The sequence below is a fragment of the Engystomops pustulosus genome, chromosome 4, assembly GCF_040894005.1.
Source record: "Engystomops pustulosus chromosome 4, aEngPut4.maternal, whole genome shotgun sequence".
Taxonomy (NCBI): domain Eukaryota; kingdom Metazoa; phylum Chordata; class Amphibia; order Anura; family Leptodactylidae; genus Engystomops; species Engystomops pustulosus.
In genome coordinates, this window is record NC_092414.1 from 130519608 (window position 1) to 130542383 (window position 22776).

At 42.0% G+C, this 22776-nt stretch overlaps 2 protein-coding genes across 3 annotated transcripts in view; both read left to right on the forward strand.

The window, feature by feature from the left end:
* Window positions 1-22488, forward strand: part of MKLN1 (muskelin 1) — a 42944-nt gene extending 20456 nt beyond the window's left edge. The window contains exons 5-18 of the mRNA XM_072147471.1: window positions 239-348; window positions 2398-2590; window positions 3263-3340; window positions 4298-4363; window positions 6219-6331; window positions 13118-13330; window positions 13418-13639; window positions 13719-13848; window positions 14927-15074; window positions 16638-16752; window positions 17983-18122; window positions 18631-18733; window positions 21158-21212; window positions 21879-22488. Coding sequence (XP_072003572.1) covers window positions 239-348; window positions 2398-2590; window positions 3263-3340; window positions 4298-4363; window positions 6219-6331; window positions 13118-13330; window positions 13418-13639; window positions 13719-13848; window positions 14927-15074; window positions 16638-16752; window positions 17983-18122; window positions 18631-18733; window positions 21158-21212; window positions 21879-22000 — 1808 coding nt within the window. The 3' untranslated portion in view covers window positions 22001-22488. The remainder of the gene's footprint in view (window positions 1-238; window positions 349-2397; window positions 2591-3262; window positions 3341-4297; window positions 4364-6218; window positions 6332-13117; window positions 13331-13417; window positions 13640-13718; window positions 13849-14926; window positions 15075-16637; window positions 16753-17982; window positions 18123-18630; window positions 18734-21157; window positions 21213-21878) is intronic.
* On the forward strand, window positions 7612-13107 carry LOC140127139 (uncharacterized). Of its 2 annotated transcripts, none has more exons than XM_072147472.1 (2): window positions 7612-8145; window positions 8245-13107. In XM_072147472.1, exon 2 carries the CDS (start codon window positions 10422-10424, stop codon window positions 12288-12290), a length of 1869 nt encoding a protein of 622 aa, XP_072003573.1. In that variant the 5' UTR covers window positions 7612-8145; window positions 8245-10421; the 3' UTR covers window positions 12291-13107. The 2 variants fall into 2 exon arrangements, with proteins under 2 accessions (XP_072003573.1, XP_072003574.1); XM_072147473.1 differs by having other exon boundaries at window positions 8245-10422.
* Window positions 22489-22776: the final 288 nt, after the last annotated feature.

The following is a 22776-nucleotide window of genomic DNA, read 5'->3' on the forward strand; positions in this document are numbered from 1 at the left end:
GAATGTGTGTCTTGCCCATCATCCGAGCTGAACAAATCATGAACACCAGGTACCATGGCAACTAGAAAAAAAAGCATGGCTGAAAACTGGTTAAAAGATTCTAATGAATGGATTCTGTGTAGAACATGTCTTTTAGTAACTTTAATCACATTTCTCATACAAAGTTGCCTGGCTTTTAAATGGTAGTTTTCAGGCTGTGGGTAATTACTTATTTAATCTTATATTTGTATTGTTCTAGTGCCTCTGTTGTCGTGGGGTCCAAGTTTTAACTTTAGTATATGGTTTGTTGAAATCAATGGCATTGATGATCCTGATATTGTACAGCCCTGTCTTCATTGGTACAGCAAGGTGGGTATGCAGCAGAACATTAGATTATGTGTAACATAAAAAAGCTTTACTGCTCCTTTATTATACAATTCATAAAGTGATCCGACAATGCTGCAGCCAGCACATAAGAGATGCTCACTGTTGTGTGGGACAGTACCTTTTGCACTGCCCAGTTTAACTATATAGATTTGGAAAAAAACTTCGACCTCTAAATGATGTTCTGACCTATTATCTTGATTAAAATTCTGACACATTATGGTATTCTAGGAAGGGCTAACTGTATAACAAACTGCACTCGCGTGGAACAACAATCAGTCTGCCCATTGTGTAACCTGTATCTGAATTAATTTAGAATGTCTATTTCTAATTCTTAGTTCTCCCTTAGCTGGAGCCTCGCTGCTGCATCTGATACACTGTACACAAAAGGCTACTTTCACACAGATGTTTGATTTCTACAGTCTGTATTTCTGAACCGTATAAACGTGGCGTTTTTTAACAGTTTGTGCATGTATGTCACTATATCCATACCGTATAAAATATGGTTGGCTGACGGAATCCAACTCCCACTGGTTCTGGTCCACCTGGATACTGCACATATATACCGCAGCATACGGTGCAGCACGTATGCAAGCCATATTTTATACATTCCTATAGACTTGGGGCATACAGAATGGAAATACTGGAAAAAACAGGAGAATATATCTATCTATCAATCTATCTCATGTAAATGGATGGTTGTATTGCCCATTGATATGAATGTGACCGTTTGCTATCCATATTAAAATGATAGTTATGGGTAGCATATGGCCTTTTCATAAGTTTGTGTGAAAGGAGCCGAAAACTGAGAAAAATCTGCCTTGTATCGTTCATACTCCTAAGACAGCTGATACTTTAAAGATGTTATAGGGAAGCACTTATTCTTCTCTTGCGATTTTCCCCTTTCATAATCTATCTCATGCATATTTCTCCTAGTAGTTATTGAAAAGAAGTGATACATTAATTTTTCTTTGGTGATTAAACCCTTTAGCAAACTTATATTTTTGTTGTATCGATATGGCTCACAGGCTGAGCCTTCTCCGTATAAGGCAGGTGTTTACTGAGCAGCAGCTGACACTTGATCTTAAAAGGGTATTGCAACTAACATTTTTCATATATACATTTCTTTAATTGGATGTAAAAAATGTACCTCTTTTAATATAATTTTTCATAAATGTAGTCATATGGTCCCTTAGAAACTGAGGACAGCTGTCCTTGGATGCAACCATCGCACAAAGAGTGACTGTACAAAGAAACAAATAATGTGCATATGAAATGGCCCGGTTGCTGCATGGTGCACAGCAGTCCTGTGGTAATTAACGATGAATCCAGGTGGTCGAGCAGGGCTCAAAAGAGCATGTGTGGTCACTCCTGCCAGAGGCGGTGGTGGTCGTATCGAAAGACAGCAATATGGTTTGAAAGGTCACAAAGAAAATGCATCCAAATAATGTGTTACACTCCTGAAAGACAGTATGCAACACATTATTTTTGTTTGTCTAAAGAAAGGGTGTTGATTTTGATTTTTAACTATTCGGATTGCCCAGGGTACTTGAACCCTAGGGGACCTGTTCATTGATTTAAGAATCAGAATATACTGGTTCTCTTGTGCAGAGGATACCGATTTCCTGCTATGGGAGCATCTGTCATGGCAACCGATCAAAAGATGGCGGCGACCATTAGCGTGACTGTTAGGCGGGTTGAACAGCAGCACCTAATAGGTTAACTGTTTCACTGTGGTCTGGTCGTCCAGGTTAAAAACAGAGCTTTTTTCTAGGTGCCTCATGTAAGAGTCAGATGTTATATTCAAAAGTCTGCTCCCTGCCCTGATGGCTATTCTTGTCTCTGCATTAGAGGGGACATTCCTCATGCCTTGTGCACCAGTTTTTGATAAGCTCCCAACTGCACTCAGAGCCAATAAGGAAAAGTTAGTTTTTAACAGTGTATTTGATATATGAAGCTTAACTATATGAATAAATAAAGCAGTTCTTGTGTTTTTTATAGTAAATGTGATCATTCTTCACCTTGTTCCAGTAGTACCGTGAACAGGAAGCCATTCGCCTTTGTTTGAAGCACTTTCGACAGCACAACTACACAGAAGCTTTTGAGTCCTTGCAGAAGAAAACAAGAATCGCCTTAGAGCACCCAATGTTAACAGAGTTGCATGATAAGCTAGTACTGAAAGGAGACTTTGATGGCAGCGAGGAACTGATTGAAAAAGCTGTAAACGGTAATGCCATGTTTTTGTTGTAATTTTATGTCCCCCTTTGATAGGTATATTGTGAAAAGTAAATGTTTCACCATTCTCTGTGCACCTACAGCACAAACGGGTCCCTCAATTTTGGCTAAACCATGTGCCTTCATTGCTTTGTGGCAGTGCCCTGATGAGAATTGTCATACCTGCACAATATGATTGAATACGTTATCCTAGAAAATGTAAGGTTCTACTCCCTTCTTGTACATGGGACTGTAAGTACACTGGCAAATAGAAGTTATAATAGACCTATAATGTACCTAGGGATACATGGCGCACGGAGCCGTATGCCCTGAAAAAATAGGACACGGTGTGCGGCACCGTACCGCTCCTGTAGGGAGCCGCGCGCCCATTGCTGTCTATGGGGGACGTATATCGGCCGTATATACGTTGGCCGTATATACGTCCCCCTTGCGGTAGTGTGAATGCAGCCTTAAGGGAAGAAAACATCAGGAAGCTTAGTCCGCTTTTTTAACTTGTAAAATAAAAATATATATATTTTTTTTTTTTACACATGAAGCCTTTACGTGAATAGGTGTTTGGCTGTGGCTTCCCTTTCCCTCCAAGGACCACAAGCTGCCATATATCTGTCTCACACTTTTGGGTTATATCAATAACTGTACCAAGCTGTTGTTTCTTTCCCCTCAGATGGGCTATTCAGCCAGTACATCAGTCAGCAGGAATACAAACCACAGTGGAACCAAATAATTCCTAAAAGCATTAAAGGTAAAAAAAAACCCTATTCTTCTTATTTTCTTTTGTTAAATGACACCTAACATCAGTTTTACTGACAGTAGACATATCCTACTAAGGAGTTCCGTAAGAACTATGCTCCTCTGGAACTTATAACTGAATTGCGGAAATATAGGGTCTTTAAAATGATAATTGGCCCGGGAGCATCATCGTATATCATTGGAGCCCCTGAGTGCCTTGTCCTATAATGTATTCACTCCCCTGTTCCACTAGCAGTCCCGCCTGTCCTTAGTGTATACAGCAGCTGATGGGCAGGACTGTTAGCGGAACAGGGGAGTGAATAAATTATAGGATGTGGTGCTCCGGTGAAGTCCTGACCAGCGTAGTTCCTCAGGAACTTCTAAGACTCCTCTATCATCAGTAAAACTGATGGTAGATGTCCTTTAAAGGGGTTATCCAGTTATAAAAAAAAAAAAGCTGGGGCAGGCTATTTAAAAATAATCTTGCACTTGCCCGCGCCATGGTCAGTTTGATCCGTGCCCCTGCTTCTTTACAGGGGCATAGAAGCCGCACACAGGGAGTTTCCAGCTGGCAATGTGGCCGGCTCCTCCCATCTGTCCCTATCTCTCAGCGTTGTAAGTGCTGGGAGATTGCGTCAGGTGGGAGCTTCCGGCCGGCAGGAAGCTCCCTGTGCGCCCTTGTAATCAAACCGGCGCACAGATGAGACGGCCCAGGCGCAGGACATCGGCAGCGCCGGACGGGGTAAGTACACGTTTGTTATTTTTAAATAGATCTCCCCAGCCTGGCCCTAAGTAAATTTTTACACCCGGATAACCCCTTTAACTGTAGGTTAGAATGTTACTATTCATCTAATGGTATGGGAAACTTTCTGGTACTGAATTAAATATCCAAAGTCCTCTTAAAATGGCCTTCAGTAACAAATATATTTATTATACACTGAATTAAATGAATGTCAAAATTTTATTTTAGGTGACAGCGATGACAGTCGTCCAGGAATGAGAGGAGGACACCAGATGGTAATTGATGTTCAGTCAGGTAAGTAGAGAAGATTTTGACCTGCTTTTTAAAAGGAAATATTTAAATCCAACTTATTGCGAGTTATGAAACGCTTCATGTGAAAATCAGGGTGTCTTGTATCTTACCAAATTGTGTGTGTGCACATATATTGCTAAAGGAACTGCTGTGGTCTGCACTACGAATGTTTTACAGCTATTAGAAATTTTAGTTTTTCAGAGCCATCTCGAGATTTTTATTAAATCATTGTTTTTTGTTTACTTTTTTTGGGGGAAGGATAGGTTAGAATTGTAACTTTTGGCTAGAAAAAAAAATACCATGAACTTTTTTTTTTTGAGATTGCAACTCATCAGTACAGTGTAAGGAACTAGTTTGGCAAAATGAGAGGCTGGAGACCAGGTCAGAGAAGAAGACTCCTTATGGAGAATTAAGCCTCTAAGTTTCTGGAGGACTGTGGAACTTAAAACTGTAACCAAGATACTGCAGATAGTTGTTGTGTTTATTTGTGACGTGCATTTCAGACCTGAGTCTTCTGTCATTCTTTTTTTTTTTTCTTCTTTCATACCGGTAATAACAATGAAGTGTATTATAAGTGTATTTACTTCCTATGGAGCGATTGCCACCTTATCCCTCAAACTGTTTACCAGAAGAAAATGCCATTTATGCCTTATGTATTGTAGTCTGAACCCTTGGCATGACTGTTGCAAGTGTTTTGGCCATCATCCCATCGGAACTGCTTTCTGTTCCAGCTTTCTCTCAATTGAATGAGGCTGTTGTGATGGTCAGAGGGTTTGGGCTGTGAGAATTATGTACACAATGGGGCTTTTTTGACTGAAGAAAACTGCTGGAGCTGAGCCCTTCAGAATGTGTCATTCTTAAATGAGAAAGCATATAAGTGCAGGACAAGTCCATCCTTTTCTGTCGCTATTGGATTACACGATCAAGCTGTGTCCTTTCACCTGCTAGTAACCTGCTTCATTTAGAGGGCTCAAACACGTCTGTATTTGGATGGGTTTCAACATGAACAATTCTTCCACCAGTTACCTACAAATATAGAGGGATTACTTGTTGTGCATATTGCACAGCTGCTTGGTCTGTCGTTCATTGGTGGGCTTTACTTCCTCCCATTAACATATCCTATATACTTGTATAAGCTACTTAATTTTAACAAAAACTTTGTAAACCTATTGAATTGAGTATAAGGCTAGGGTGGGAAATGCATCGGTCATAGACTATACCCAGTATATAGCCAGCCAGTCCTCTTCACCCAGTATATAGCCAGCCCCTTAGTATACAGGCTAAGCAAGCTAGCAGCCCCCAGACCCCTGGAATGCCCAGCCTATTAAAAAAAAGTGAGTACAGAGGATTTTTTAGTATAAGCGGAGTTTGTGCTGAAAAACTCTGCTTATACTCTAGTGTACATGGTATGTACTTTATTGGTTAACTAGTTTATTGCCCCAATCTACTGGGTAGCGTTCACATTACTATCCACAGCTCATCAGCTGCTGGTCCTGCACATTGCAGTGGACCGCTCTATACAGCGTGTGGAGGCCATGCTAGGGTACTGCAGCTCACCACCTATTGAAATCCGTTGAAGCTGAGCAGAAATATCTTGGCACGGGCCACTCAGTATGAAATGAAGTTTCTCTAATTGTATACAATGTAAAATGTAGCCCATATTTATTTTTGAATTAAGTGGAAGTAAAAACCTCTGAGCAATATTATCGATTTAAATTGCTTTCTCTTATATAGAAGATGCAGTAAAATGTGTACATTTGTGCAGGAATATTCTGTGAATACTCTTAAGTTTGTTTGTTTTTTTTTACTTAAAGGATTTAATTACCCATTTTTAACAAAGTAATTTTTCGTTATACAGAGACGGTATATTTATTCGGAGGCTGGGATGGTACACAGGATCTAGCAGACTTCTGGGCATATAGTGTGAGAGAAAACCAGTGGATTTGTATATCTAGAGACACAGAAAAAGAGGCAAGTGACCTATTTTAACTGTTCAAATGCTGACTCCTATCCCCCAACAAGACTGCATATGTCTATTCCATTCTGAGCTGGACCCTCATATTCAGGATCATGGGGGACCAAGATGCTTAAAGAAAACCTGCCATGCCTCCTTACTGCACTGCCATTCTCTGGCGTTCTTGCTCAACTACTAGCATTTTATGCAAAGCAGGGCTAGTGTGGTGTCCCTGGGAAGCTGGTACAGTACGTGCAGTGCTGACCCCAAGATCACAGGCGCACTGCGCATGTGCAAGATCTCCAGATAGCCGGAGAATGACATCTCAGTTGGGAGGCAGGGCTGGCACACCAGATGCATTGAGTGGGCAAGCAAACTGACTGCATGATGCTGGGTTACGTGATTGCATCATATAAAAGATGATTTTTCATTCATGCAGCAACCTAGAAATATGCTGAAGACTTCCAGGGGACGTACACATTACAGAAGATGGCACGGTTTGTGGTCTTGTCAAACATGACTGCAAACAGGGTAGGGTGGGTTCAAACATATACACCCAGCTTAGGTGGTGTAGGCATCATATTTGGTCTGTAGTTTTCAGCAACGTGATTGGCTTATATCTGGCTTATATTTTATGTTTTTGAGTAAATGGTAAACAAGGACATTTGTTTTCTAGCTGTGAATTTGTAAGGGTAATGAATGCAAACCAATGATGTAATACGCCCACAATCCCAACAGGGGAAAGTTCAGACTTCAAAAGCCTGTGGTACTGTAGAGCATAGTTAAATGAGAATTTAATGGCTATCCCATTATTGTTGTGGTCCGAACCTCAGCTGAAGCGGATACCTGCTGAAGCTGAAAATTATTGGACCAAAGTGCTGGTTTAGAGTGCGGTCACGCGTACCACTTTGACTTAATTTATAAAAGGGAATTAAAGTGCACAGGCCCTATTGCATGTATGTTTCTATGGTAACACATGTAATCAGTAACCAGCACATGGTGTCTTGTATTGTTTAAATGCAACACCAGAGGGTGCTGGTTACCAATGGAATGCATTTCCATAGAACATTGATTCAGTTTCTTAATGTAACCAAAGCGAAATTGAATGACAACTGACAACTTTGAAGTGTTAAAAAATAAACAAAAAAGCCCACTGAAAAGAATGGTTCAGTAAGGGTGGTGACACACATGGCGATTTCCCCCTCTCACCACGACAGCACCCAACCAGAGAGAGGGATCCGCCTCCAGGGACAGGAAACCCAGACTTCAAATTGTGCGGTACGCCCCACCTCCTTCAGTGGTTTCCTGTCCCTGACGGGGGATCCAGTGAGTCTCGGTGAGGCTCAGGAGTCGCGGTGAAAGGGGGGAATGGGAGTCCCAGGTACCCCCAGGTGGCTGCACAGGTCCCCCGCCGAGGCTTACCGGAGGGTGGTCACTCGGCGGCGGTGGAGAGGTGAATGCTGCGAGGTGCAGCGCAGTCTGTGGGTGCGGGCGGACTCCGGCACGCCTCCGATCCGGAGTGGAGGCGTGTGTGTGGAAGGGCGGCTGAGCGCTGGCTTCTTCCTCCCCGCGGTGGTCTTCTCCAAAATGGCGCCGACTCCACTTCCGGTGAGGACCGGAAGTGACGCGCCGCCCAGCGTCCACATGGGAGATGACGTCAGAGGCGGGAATTTCAAAAGGAGATCCCACACAGGAGTCCTGTGTGTTGTTTCTAGCACCCACAGCCAGCCACAGGAGTTGCTCCAGTCGTGGATGAAACGGAGCTGTATCCTCACCACTGAATAAGATGAGTTCTAATGAAGGTGGTAGAGAGTCGGTGGACACCGCTACGGTAAAGTTGGAGTAGGGGGATAGTCCGCTGATTGGTGAGTGTGGCCTTACCATGCCTTTAAACAGGTTCTGATGATGTCTTATGTGATTCTTATTTTAGAGGGAAGAATCTCGTAAGGGGAAAGCCACTGTAAAGTCTAAGCATCATGCATGTAGAATCTGTGGAGATAATCTGCCTGACTCTTATTTAAAACCTAACTGTGACCAGTGTGTTCAGCGCCTGTTAGCACAAGAGCAGTCGACCTTGTTTGAATCCATGCGTATGCTAATCCAGCAGGAAGTGCGTAGTTCTGTGCAAGAAATAAGGAGATCCCTCAGGTCAGAGAATTCCCCAGGCACTTCCAGGCAGCTTGAAGATTCTGGCCCTAGTTCGGGAGAATCATCTGAGTCAGAGGAGGAGGACAGGTCAGGCAGACCCCTGGTTCCGATAGAAGATATTGATCATCTGGTGAAGTTAGTAAGATCAACTATGGAGTTAGAAGATGAAAAGGAAGAACGCTCTGTAACAGACGTTATGTTTCAGGGTCTAGGAGAAAAGAAGAGAAAGGTTTTTCCTATCCATGAGAATATTTCCTCCCTTATCCAGGCAGAATGGCGCAAGGCGGACAAGAAGGTTTTTATCCCTAGAGCTATGAAGCGGAAGTATCCCTTTCCTGAGAAGGAGACAGAGATTTGGGACAAGGCGCCGAAGGTGGATGTTGCCGTTTCTAAAGTGTCTAGAAAGAGTGCGCTTCCAGTTGAGGATTCAGGTGTGCTTAAAGATCCTATGGATAAGAAGGCAGATGGCTTCTTAAGGCGTTCCTGGGAGGCAGCAGCGGGCGCATTCAAACCCAACGTCGCAGCTACATGCGTCTCTAGGTCTCTTTTGGTTTGGCTTTCCCAGCTGGAGGAGAAGATTAAGGCTGGTGCATCCAGGTCACATCTTATCTCGGAGGTTACCACTGCACAGAAGGCTTCTGCCTTCTTAGCCGATGCCTCGGTGGATGCCTTGAGGTTATCAGCAAGATCGGTAGCCTTATCTAATTCTGCCAGAAGGGCCTTATGGCTGAAAAACTGGACAGGTGACCTTCCATCTAAAAGTCATCTGTGTAGTATTCCCTGTGAGGGGGAATTCTTGTTTGGGTCTGCTCTAGACAACATCTTGGAAAAGGCAGCTGACAGGAAGAGAGGTTTTCCTAGTACAAGGCCTCAAGAGAGGAAGTTTTTTCGCCCCTCAAGGCGATTTAGATCTCCTCAGAGATCCGGAGACAAGAAAGAGGGGTGGCGACCCTCTAGGAGGTCTAAGGGATTCATGTTTTCCCGGCCTCAGGATTCCAGTAAACGTCCCGGTCAGCAATGACGCCAGGGGTCCTGTGGGGGGAAGGCTCTCCCTGTTCAAGGAGGAGTGGAGCAAGATTTCAGGGAGCAAGTGGATTTTGGGGATTATACAGGATGGCCTAAAATTACCTTTTCTATCCCCTCCCCCACAGCGTTTCAAGTTAACCTCAGTGGCCGGAAGAGCAGAAAGACAGGCTCTGGAGACCGAAGTAAGATCCTTACTGGGAAAGGAGGTGCTACGGCGGGTGCCACTGCAGGATCAAGGGACAGGATTTTATTCAACCCTGTTCCTTATAAAGAAACCGGATGGCACATACCGGACCATTATAAATTTAAGACCACTAAACTGCTACCTACAGGTGGAAAAATTCAAGATGGAATCGATAAAGTCAACCGTAAACCTGCTCTTTCAGGATTGTTTTATGGCTTCCATAGACTTAGCGGATGCATATTACCACGTCCCTATTCATCCGGACAGTCAGAGATTCCTGAGAGTGGCGGTGATGATGAAGGGCAAGATAGAGCACCTCCAATTCAGAGCTCTACCCTTTGGAGTGGCGATAGTTCGGCAGAGAAGATGCAGACCTTCATAAGGGTGGTGATGAAGATCCTACATCGCCTGGGCTGGATGATAAATTTGAAGAAGTCCTCCCTTACTCCGGCCAGATCAAAGATATTTCTCGGCATCACATTAGATTCCACTCAGCAGAAATCTTTCCTTCCTCAGGACAAGGTGGTGAAGATTGTAGCCTCAGTGGAAAAGCTGTACAGACAGCCATCCCCTACCATAAGGGACATTATGAGGACTCTGGGTCTCTTTACAGCGGCAATTCCAGCGGTGCTCTGGGCGATGTATCACGCAAGACCCTTACAGCTCTTCATGTTGGAAAACTGGAGGGGGGACCAGTCCTCCTTGGACCAGAGGATTACACTTCCCCAACAGATCCTGGATTCCCTGAGATGGTGGCTAAGAGAAGAGAACCTCCAGGCGGGCAGGCCTTGGAGAGAGGAGAACCCCCTATCCATGATTACGGATGCGAGCTCTACGGGTTGGGGAGCTCAAGTCAGGGGACTCTTGTTCCAGGGGACATGGAACGAGGAATCCAGGAAGAAGTCCTCAAATTACAGAGAACTAGAAGCCATCCTGCAGGCAATCGGACAAGCTCTGCCGATGATTCGGGGGACAGACCTGAAGATTGCCTCGGACAATGTCACAGCGGTGGCGTTCGTGAATCGCCAGGGGGGTACCCGAAGCGGGTCCTTAATGAACCTCTCGCATCAGATTCTAGACCTGGCGGAAGCCAATCTAAGATCAATATCGGCGGTACATATAAGGGGCAAGGACAATCTGCAGGCAGACTTCCTGAGCCGTCATCTCTTACGTCAGGGGGAGTGGTCCCTGAATCGGAGAGTGTTCTCCAAGATAACCAGACTCTGGGGTCAACCAGAGGTAGACTTATTCGCCACAAGAAAGAACAGACAGGTCAAGCTCTTCTGCTCCCTAGACCCGAGAGACCAATCCTTAAGTTTGGATGCCTTCTCAATCAAGTGGAACTTCAGCCTAGCCTATGCATTTCCACCCCTGTCTATTCTCCCGAGGGTTCTGAAGAAGATACGACAAGACCAGGCCAGAGTTATTCTTATAGCCCCCTTCTGGCCCAGGAGGGCATGGTTCTCAGTACTAAGAGAGCTATCGATATCAGACCCTTGGATCCTCCCAGAGAGTCACGATCTCCTCTCCCAGGGCCCAGTATTCCACCCGCAGATTGCGAACCTCCATCTGACGGCCTGGAATTTGAGAGGCGCATCTTGAGGGAAAAAGGCCTCTCGGACAAGGTAATTACAACCCTGCAGAGAAGCAGAAAGGTAGTTACCTCTAGGATCTATTTTAGGGTCTGGAGAGTATTCTCAGATTTTTGTTCTCCAGATAGGATAGACTTAGCTCATCCAAATATAGCTAAGATATTAGATTTCCTGCAAGCAGGATTAGATAAGGGCCTAAAACCTGCCACCCTTAAAGTTCAGATCTCTGCCCTTAGCTCCCTGTTTGAGTCCCCTTTAGCCTCTCATCCCTGGATATCTCGGTTCATAAAGGCGGCATCTCGTATGACCCCCTTTAGGAGATGTACGGTGCCCCCCTGGGACCTCACTCTGGTGTTAAATTATCTGATAAGAGATCCCTTTGAGCCCCTGGAGTCTTGTTCACTAAAGTGGTTGACCATTAAAGTTGTATTTTTGGTAGCAATCACTTCAGCCCGTAGGGTTGGAGAGATATCGTCTCTATCCTGTAGAGCGCCTTTTCTCAAGATCTTGGATGACAGAGTAGTTCTGATGACAGACCCGGCCTTTTTACCAAAGGTAGTCTCTAGATTCCATAGATCCCAAGAGATCAGGCTCCCATCCTTCTGCAGTAACCCTTCTACGGATAGGGAAAGGGAGTTTAACAAATTAGATGTTAAGAGGGCCATTGAGCTATATTTGGATAGGACTAAAGATTGGAGAAAATCTGATAGTCTTTTTGTTCTTTTTGGTGGCAAGAATAGAGGGCAGAAGGCCTCAGCGGTAGTTATAGCTAGATGGATTAGGCAAGCCATTAGCTCCGCTTATGTAGCAGCCGGTCAGCCGATACCAGAAGGTCTAAAAGCCCATTCCACTAGAGCAGTTTCTTCCTCATGGGCAGAATTTAGAGAGGTGTCGGTTAATCAGATTTGTCAGGCTGCCACCTGGTCTTCTCCACACACTTTCTATAGGCACTATAGGCTAGATGTAGCAGGTGCACAGGAACTTTCCTTTGGGCGAAGGGTTCTTTCTTCAGTTATCCCTCCCTAAAGATTTCATCTATGTTATTCTCTCTGGTTGGGTGCTGTCGTGGTGAGAGGGGGAAACCGGTAATTACTCACCGGTAATTGTGTTTCCTTGAACCACGACAGCACCCTGGGTATTCCCTCCCTTGTAAATTCTTTTCACACTTGGGTGTTCAGTGTTATGTGTGTGTCACAGAGGTGTGAGATTCTCTCATTGAAAGTGATACTGAATGATACGGTGGTCAGAATTAATCGAGAACATTAAGTCCCATACAGTCTCTGTAATCCACTGAAGGAGGTGGGGCGTACCGCACAATTTGAAGTCTGGGTTTCCTGTCCCTGGAGGCGGATCCCTCTCTCTGGTTGGGTGCTGTCGTGGTTCAAGGAAACACAATTACCGGTGAGTAATTACCGGTTTTAGGCTGTTTTTAGTTTTCAGATCGGAAACAAATGGCAGTGTGAAACCACCCTTAGAGTTTATACTTGGCTCCCTTAAATAAATCACAAATGAGTCCCCCACTTGTGGTGGTTTTAAGTTATATATTTTTTTTAGATTTTTACCAAACAATAAAGCAATGTCAAGCAATAATTTTCACCAGAAAATGCTGTCTGGCTCTCATAGAGGGTGGCTCCAACGTTTTAGGTTGCTTATTTTGTATCACTTATTTCACCCTATCTAAAAGCACTGCTGCTGGCCTCATTCCCTAGACTGGAGCTGAATCAGTTCAGGTCCTAGCAGTCTAACCATTTCAATAAATCTAAGAAAGCACAATATGGCTGTTGAATTATATGGAAAGGAAATGAGAAATATGTTAATTTTGTAAATCCTCTAATTGTAATTTCCCCCCTCAGAATGGTCCTAGTGCCAGATCTTGTCACAAGATGTGCATAGATACTCAGCGGAGGCAGATCTATACTTTAGGCAGATACTTGGACTCATCGGTACGGAACAGCAAGTCTCTGAAAAGTGACTTCTATCGATATGACATTGACACCAACACCTGGTCCTTACTAAGTGAGGATACTGCTGCGGACGGTGGGCCCAAGCTGGTATTTGATCACCAGGTGCGTACAGGATACAGTTGTGGAATTGTATTGAATGATGCATACTCTTGGTAGCTGATTTCTGTTTTTGCTAAATCTGTTTTGTAGATGTGTATGGATTCTGAAAAGCATATGATCTATACCTTTGGAGGCCGAATACTTACTTGCAATGGCAATGTGGATGACAGCAGGGCCAGTGAACCCCAGTTTAGTGGACTTTTTGCTTTTGACTGTCATACGCAAACCTGGAAACTGCTCCGTGAAGACTCTTGTAATGCTGGACCTGAAGATATACAGTCCAGGATTGGGCACTGTATGCTTTTTCACTCGGTATGATGCTTTTCTTTTTTTTTGCGGTGCTAGTGTGTTTATATGTTTACAAGTTACCTTATTTTTAAATGTTTTCTAGAAAAACCGATGCTTATATGTGTTTGGTGGGCAAAGGTCAAAGACTTATTTGAATGACTTCTTTAGTTATGATGTGGACAGTGATCATGTGGAAATTATATCAGATGGCACCAAAAAAGATTCTGGTATGGGTAAGTAAATCTATGCATTTTCACACAAGAATGCTGCAGGCATTGTCACAAATGTGTTCTGTCACCTACATTTTATTTTTCAATGAAGAATACTGTCTTGTATAAAGTTTTTCTTATCCAAATTTCACAAATGTATCCAGTGTATGATCAATTGGATCTGTTCAGTCTATACACCTGTCAGGATAATTTGGGACCTTATAGACCAGTGTTCCAAAATTACCTTTCAGCTAGTCCCTCTGTGCCCGCTGTTTAAAAATGTAAGAGAAAAAAAAAAGCCCTGCTTGCGATGCTGTGCTGTGAAGCCGGCCATACCACTCTGGCGTCATTAAATCACTGCTCAGGTGCGGGGAGCGCTAGAGATGGGCCCATTGCGCCTGATCCCACCCATTTCTAGGTAAGTAGAAAGGTGTATGTGGGGCCAGCTTAAAAGGCAATGTCCGTGGTTTAGTGTCCCAGATCGCCCTTACATGTCCCTTTTATGCATGTAGCTCACTTTGGAAGTCCTTTAGAAAGTTAATTTGCTCTTACAAATGTCAGTATCATTGGAATTATCTGTTATCCTTATACAGCCAGTGGTTTTTGATGGCCAAGACTGTCCTGATACCAAATTGTTACGGAAAATGTGGACTCCTATGTGGGCTTTGATGAATTGCTGAGGTACTGTATATAGCAGTGATGGCGAACCTATGGCACTGGTGCCAGAGGCGGCACTCGGTGCCCTTTCTGTGGGCCCGGGCCGCCACCCCATCACATCAGACAGTACTTAAAGAATCTTCCTGCAGTTCCAAGCAACTTAAAATATGCTGCTTTCAGTGATATTTTAAAGTGATATTTATTTGGCTGCTTGGGACTGTAGGAAGAGGGGAGAATGTGTGGCCAGGGCTGAATTATCTTAATTTTTGGTTTGCACCTGGGAATAAATAAGGGGGGCTTTGGGTTGCAGTTTGGGCACTTGCTCGCTAAAAGGTTTGCCACCACTGGTATATAGAATGGGCTTCAGGAATCTTATGAAATTTGCCTTGCTCAATATTGTGTGTGTTGTTTTTTTTTTTGGTTGTTCATTTTACCACTTTTACAGTGCCAATGACAGGTTTCACGCAGAGAGCTACCATTGACCCAGAGTTGAATGAAATTCATGTTTTGTCTGGCCTCAGTAAAGATAAAGAAAAGCGCGAAGAGAATGTCAGAAATTCCTTCTGGATATACGATATTGTTCGAAATAGCTGGTGGGTATTGTGTATTTATCAAGTGTTAATACTATTAGTAGTTGTCTCTATAAAAAATTATACCAGGAATCAATTAGCTTTAAGTTTTTATTGAGAGTGTTTGTGCACATTCGCAGTCTGTGGAAATGGCCCTGTATGTTGGCCGCTCCCTAGAGCTAAACATGTTGCATAGGATGGGAGTTCTTACATCATTTAGCAATATGAGGCAAGGATCCCCTGTCTGGCAGCCGAAAACAGCCTCGCTGGAATGGTAACACCCAAGTTCCTTTTAGACTGTTAAATGAGGTCAGTGCTGTGTACAGGAAGTCCCTTGGTATAACAGGGAGTTATGAAGGAGAAAGTATTGAATAAAAGGAACAATTGCGCTTTTTTTCATCATTCAAAAATAAACTGTTTCTTTATAATAATTTATTGCTTATTGTCAGAAACAATCTTGTTTAGTAAACGGTATTCAATATCGTATTAAAAAAACTAAGACTTTAAAAACACAAATGTATAATAATTTCTTCAATATAAATATAGGTATGTATATCAGGAACAAGGGGTCTCGTCTGCCACTTGCAAGGCCCTTGCAACAGTAGACTGTTTTTGATAAATTCAACAAGTGATGAGTCAAGCAAATAATTATAAAATTATATTTAGTCCACAGTATGTCTTCTGCATTTTAAGTCACACTGGTGTGTCATAAGTTTATACAGGACCATCAAAGAAAATTTAGTATAAGTCATTCATACAGTAGTGAATATGTTGCTGTAATGTTTGCCCATCAATATCCATGAATGGGAGAAGTTATTGGTTTGATTATATATGTTAACCGAACCAAAACTGGTGTCAAACTGTGTTTAGGATGAACTGGTTAAAAAACAAACCTAGTGACACTTCTCTGCTTTGATCACCAGGGGGTACTAGCAAACACATTGTACTTCGTGTTCTTCCAGCCATATGCCCGCTGGGTAGGTTAGTTGACGTACCATGATCTAGACTGCAGTTTGTAGGCATGTTAGAGCAGCCATATCTGATGGATATAGGATACTTTTGAGAGTCTCTAGAATCGCATGTGCATAAATAAGCTTAACTCGGTCATTAAATAACAGTGCTGAATTGTAATAACCATAGCTAAGGCTAAATGCACACTGCCGTTGCCCGCCGCCCTGTGGCACGGCGGGTACACGACAGAGCGCGGGGAGAGGAGGAGGTGAGCGCAGCTCACCCCCGCCCCTCTCCATAGGAACATATGGGCCACAGTGCTGTAATACAGGAAAAGATAGGACATGTCCTATCTTTTCCCGGTATATGGAGCGGTATGGTGCTGCACGTGTGCAGCACTGTACCATTCCCGTACGATACCGTGATCCCATAGAGGTGTATGGGGGACTTATATCGGCCGTATATACGTCCCTCATTCATGTGTGTGAATGCAACCGAAGTGTATAAACCTGGTGGTCCTCTGCTGTGCATTTTACAAAACTACAAGCTTGCCACGTTCACAAGTTGAACTTGAATTCGTGCCAATAAATTTCTTTGGCTTTAGTGATATTTTACTTACTATTCTGCTTTTCATAGGTCTTGTGTATATAAGAATGATCAAGCATCAAAAGAAAATCCAAACAAAAATCTTCAAGAGGAGGAGCCCTGTCCAAGATTTGCACACCAATTGGTATATGATGAGTTGCACAAGGTATATATGGCCAATATAGAGATAATGTTTATTGTCCCTGATGGAAGAATAGTTTGTCTCTACCACTGAGCACATACAAATTACATAAAGTACACAAACTCGGTTAAAAACAGACTTAAAAAAACGCAAAAAATTTGCAATGTCATTTAATTATAGGAAAAAACACATAAAGGCACACTGCCTTATCTATAGCTCTGAAATCTTAGGTCTGTATGCACTTATATGCTCAGTCTACCCCTCCCTCCCATGTTAACCTGGTGTATTATTCAAGGAACATATGATTTTTGATACCAAATACTTGGAAGTTTTGTCTTTGAAGCATTTAGGACTGCAGGCCAACCATCAAAGCAGTACACCTAAACCCTTACCAGATTTATTTGCATCGTTCGATGAAATACAAGATCCCCATGCAGCTACTGTAAAGAACAAGGAACACATGATGACAGATTAATAATATTGATATATTATTATTTATTCTTATAGCGCCATCATATACTTTAACGCTTTACTAATCATTTACAAGTCAACAGAAGGTTCCTATTCACATTAAAGGAGCATAAGGACTGCTTGCTAGCTTCTGTTCTGTCCACTTAATCCACATGATGTTGCTAGTTTAGTTTTTCATCTGACAACCCCCCAAATATTTACAATTGGTTACTCGAAATTCTACCCCTTTCCCAACTTCATTTGTCTTGTGAGATTAAATTTGAGCCCATTTTCTCCACACTAATTAGAAAGGATACAACAGTTTCCAAATACATTTGTTTGGTTGCCATCCCTGATCCCTGATACGCGATGATAATGTCATTTGAGTACTTCTACATTAAGCAGAAAATTAAAAAAAAAAATCTAAAATTAGCAGTGTAGATGACAGAGTACCAGAGAACGGTCCGTTCTCCTTTTATATTTGACACCACCATGTATGTAAATGTAGTTTGTAGTAATTTCTACTTTAACTCAAAGAAGCCTTCCTTCCCTTCTGAAACCTCCTTAGGATATATGTTTGCCAGTTGTCTGCACAGCAGCAATGGAATGCCGTTGTGCTGACATGTATGTATTTAACATGTTTTATGTAATCACTATTACCCAATTACCTAATAAATACCACAAAAAATCCTGATACAAGTCATGCTACAAAGTAATAATGGTATAATTACTAAACTGCCCTGTTATGTTGGTGTTATGTGATGTGGCAGTATATTCTTTGATATTCTTTGTTTGATCTCGCAGGTTCATTATCTTTTTGGAGGAAATCCTGGAAAATCCTGCTCTCCAAAAATGCGATTAGATGACTTCTGGTCTCTGAAGTTATGTCGGCCTTCCAAAGAGTACCTGTTAAGACACTGCAAATACCTCATAAGAAAACACAGGTAATGAAAGTTGTACCAAATAGAACTAAGGCAGAACATTTTTGGGGTACTTTTCTTATGAGAAATGTAGAGGAATTCTGTACTGCCTCAGTTCTGACCATACTGAGAGGTTGTCACAATACGGGAAGCCTCTGTGCTGTGTTCTGTCTGCATTGAACTAACAGATTATCCCCACCCTTTATCAAGCACCTCCCAAGTAGTTGGCCAACTTCTAGTGTTGGAAGTGTGTTCTCAGCTAGATGAATAGGACATCTTTATTGCAACTTTTCTGTTGTACATAATTACATAAACCACCTTTGTACATCACAGGCCACTATCACAAGCAATGTTTTTGACACATTCCGTATGTACGCCGGAAAAACATGGATCTAAGCTGATAGGATACACTTTTTAATATTATGGTGGTTTAACCCTCCTCCTGATGTATACTTTCAATGGAGAGTAAAGTGTAAATTTAGTCTAAGTAATTTTAAATGTATGTTGTAATCAAATCATACAATTGTTACAGATTTGAAGAACGTGCTCAGACGGAACCTCTTGGTGCATTAAAGTACTTGCAGAATGATTTATTTGTCACTGTGGATCATTCGGACCCTGAAGAGACAAAAGAGGTGGGGAAATGTCTCTCCCTACTTGTATTTATTCCTTATGTAAGGGTATAAGTCAATGGACGTACATTTTCAGGCAATAGATTGGTTATATGCATTTGTCAAAACTTGCAACTGGCAAACCCTTTACAAAAACCTGTAGTGCAGCCCCTAACAGGAGCAAAACTTGCTTCTGAGCAATGATTTGACTTTATTATAATATTTTCTTTCACACACGCAAATTTGTCATCAATTGTCTGCCACTGCACCAATCAAATGTTTTGTGTTTTAATTTTAATGTCTCAATGGGAGCCATGGCTAGTCTGCTTATAAGCAATCTGTAAATTATTCCTGGCTAACTGCTCTAAGTGCCATGCCTTAAAGGAAACCTACCAATTGATTTAATTTGCGGTATTAACCAAGCATACCTTGAGAATGCTGTATCTACACTGATGCATATCTTGGTTAATCCCTTTGCTGAGTGGATTTGCTGATAAAACAGATAACATTATGATAATGAACCTCTGTCCCTCCTTCAGCGCTTCTCCTAGCAGAAGAGTTTTTCTCTGCAGGAGAAGATGATGCAATCACTTTTCTCCCTGCCAGACATAATAATCAATCGCTTTACCATTCAGCAGCTGCTGTGTATGAGTGATCCAGCTCAGGTTGATTAGTCATGCTTGACTAACCTCAATTTGTAATCAGTGTTGATCGAGACAGCCATGCTGATCCAGCTTTCCCAAGGTCTTGAATCTTATAATTGTTTTTCCAGCAAAACTACTAGGCTCAGGGATTAATCAAGATATGATCAGTGTAGCTACAGAATTCTAAAGGTATGTTTGCTTCATAATGCATGAAATCGGATGGCAGGTCTCCTTTAAGATATTGGTTATATTGTTTGCGCCATTGTCATTGAGAGAGCAGTTTTTTTAACAAAACAATTTTTAGGTGGCTTCCAAGGAAATCTACCATTAAATTTAAATATTATAAACCAGGGACATGGCTAGGACATCTACCACCAGGATGAAGGATTATAAACCAAGCACACTGACATACTGGTGTAAGCCCTCTCTGGGAGGATCTGCTCTTCTTAAAGCTTCCTATGCTCTTGTTTTTAAGGAAAAAAAGTATTTAAATTATGCAAATGAGCCTGAAGATATCCAGGCTCCATTAACGCCTATGGAGCTCCTCAAGCTCATTTGGTTAATTTTAGAAGCCTTTAAAACAAAGGGCATAAGAAGCTATAAGAACAGATGTTCCTGGCAGAAGGGGCACGCACCAGTATGTCATCATACTTGGTTTACAACCCTTCATCATGGTGGTAGATGTCCTTTTAAGCGCAGGTGTGTGCAACACGGGTTTACCTCCCTATTCTCTGGAGAATACACAATATAAAAGAATTGTAGGGTGAGTGCCGCTTCCACTCTTCATTGTTACATAAACCGGGACACTTATAGATTGCGGCATCCGGACTGCAGTAGTTTTATATTTATCCATGGCCTCCTTCTTCTCGAATCAACTTTAGCAATTTGTGATCTGGCTTTACGGTCTCTCCCTCCCCCTCTGGCTGGAAGTGCTTACTGCACAAGTGCTGAGGGAGCAAAGGGGAGGGGGAGTTTAAAAGGAACCTGTCACCAAAAGTAACTATCGGACACCCTGCTTCTAGCTAAAAGTAGTTTCCCTCAGATCCCCATAAAATCAGAGTTATAAGCTTGCCTGGTACCTATGCATCTTTGGAGCGAGTCAAGGGGGTTTGGCCTAATGTCATGTGACCAGGGAGACCTCATTGAAGGTATTTAAGCTACTTAATATTACCAAACTATAGCCCATGTACATATCTGACCACATAAAACAATCACAGTAGCTTCCATGGACTACTCCTCTCCATGCAGGCTGCTGTGAGTTCATGTGATACAATATGCTGTGATTTCATGAGAAATATGCTTGGTGTACAGCTTCTAATGCTACAAAAGCTATAGGACCTGTGATGTCACCCTCGTGACATGACATTATAGCTGCATACAGATATAGGATGGGGAAGAGCTGCTGGATTCTGCCTGAAGAGGCCACGCCCTCCTCGACTCGCAGTAGCCATGCTTGGATACCAGGTAAAACTATAAAGTTTAATATATGGGAATCTCAGGGGAATTATTTTTAGCTAAAAGAAAGGTGTCAGATAGTTACTAGGCCTCTTTGGGAACCTGTCACTACCTGTATTTGTGAAAAATGTGGTGACTGGTTCCCTTTAACAGCGTGTAAAGCAGATCACCTAGGGGTTTAGGTATCAGTTTTAAGTTGGTTTTAGAAGGAATGCGGCATAGATAACAGTATGTGTCCCTGGTTCATCATGCTTTATTTTGATAGTCAATTTCCTTTAAACAGCATTGTGTATTAGTTTTAAGCTATTAATCTAAATTAGTATGGTTACTTATCATTTTTATTCTACAGTTTCAGCTTCTTCCATCTGCACTTTTTAAATCTGGCAAAGATTTCACCCCTTTAGGTAAGTTAAAAATGAATGAAATTTGAAAATAAGCTAAAATTTTAACTGTATTACTGCACATAAAATAATTATAATACACTTAATTCAAATTAATAATTCAAAAAATCCTTAACATTACATCTTCTACTGCGTGGAAAAATAAGTTTTCTGTCATTTTGTGAGAAGCTTTATTGTTTACTTCCTCCGGATAACAATCTGTGCCTTGTCGTGTGATGTCACACAGGTGCATGGACCATTATCACGTGACCATAAACCAATATTTATCCACTGGAAGTAAACGGCAAGAAAATTTTGAATAATTGATACACAATTTTCCAATATATTCTGTAACTTTTTACATTACACAAACAAGATCAATAATTTGCTGAAAAGGACCAACCCCTTTATAATATAAAGCAGAGCTTTGTTTATAAAATTTCTCTTTTTATGGCGCTCACGCACAGGAGAGTTTGATGCATTCGACTCTCCTCAGACTTAGTGTGTTCCTTCTGGAACCTTCAGTTCAGAGTTTGGGCCGAACATTGCAGCCATCACATGCTGGGAGTTTGATAACAGTTGGATGCACCAAACTTGCTTGTGTGTGAGCGCCCCAAGTTTTCCATCTAATATTTATTAAAAAGGAGAGGGTCAACGCTTTAACATATAATTTATTTTTCTCTTGCACAGGATTCTCCGATATTGATCACACATATGCCCAGAGGACACAGCTCTTCGATACACTTGTCAACTTCTTCCCAGACAGTATGACGCCACCTAAGGGCAATCTGGTTGATCTTATTACACTGTGACAAACTCTTGGATGAAGGAGATGGACACAACACTGTTAATTGTTCTATGTATAACTGAAGTTGAAACGCGACATTGTTAAGTAATGAAAATGCCCATAACTAGGGTTAGGGTCTTCTTGCTGCTGAAGGTTTAATTTGCAGCAGTGGCTTCTGTTTGATTTCCCCTTCCACTGTTGAGATGCCTAAATATAAGGTAGATGCTTATTTCCTCCCCTTATTTAAGTATGAAGTTTTCCTCTACCGGAAAGATTTCCTCTATTTAGGGGTGAAGTGTTAGGCTTTGTTATTTTTAACAATATGAGGATAGCCTCCTGTGTTATAATTTTCTTGCGTTTACGAAGGTAAATAAAGGGGGCTTTGGTGTATGTTACAGTAACATATGAAAATGAAGCATAAGCGCATAAGATTATGAGAAGGAAGACCTCCTGTACAGCTACTGTATTTTCTGTATAAAGAATGTGAATATAAATATACTTTTTCTTTTTTAATTTGAGTTTTCACAGCCTTTAATTTTGAATATAAAAATGTAGGTTGTAAGAAACTGAGTTCTAAGCCAAATTTAACAATAGTCATTGTGTTATAATTTGAGTTGCAGAACATAGTGCTTATTTATTCATAATCTATGTATATTGAGCACATAACCTGTCGGTACTTGACTTGGGAGTAAGAAATGGAAGGGCAAGCTGTGGTGGTTGCTGGTACAAGACCTGTAATCTGCATCATTTACTCAGAATTCACTAAACTCTAATTGCATGAAAAGTATTATAGGGGAATGC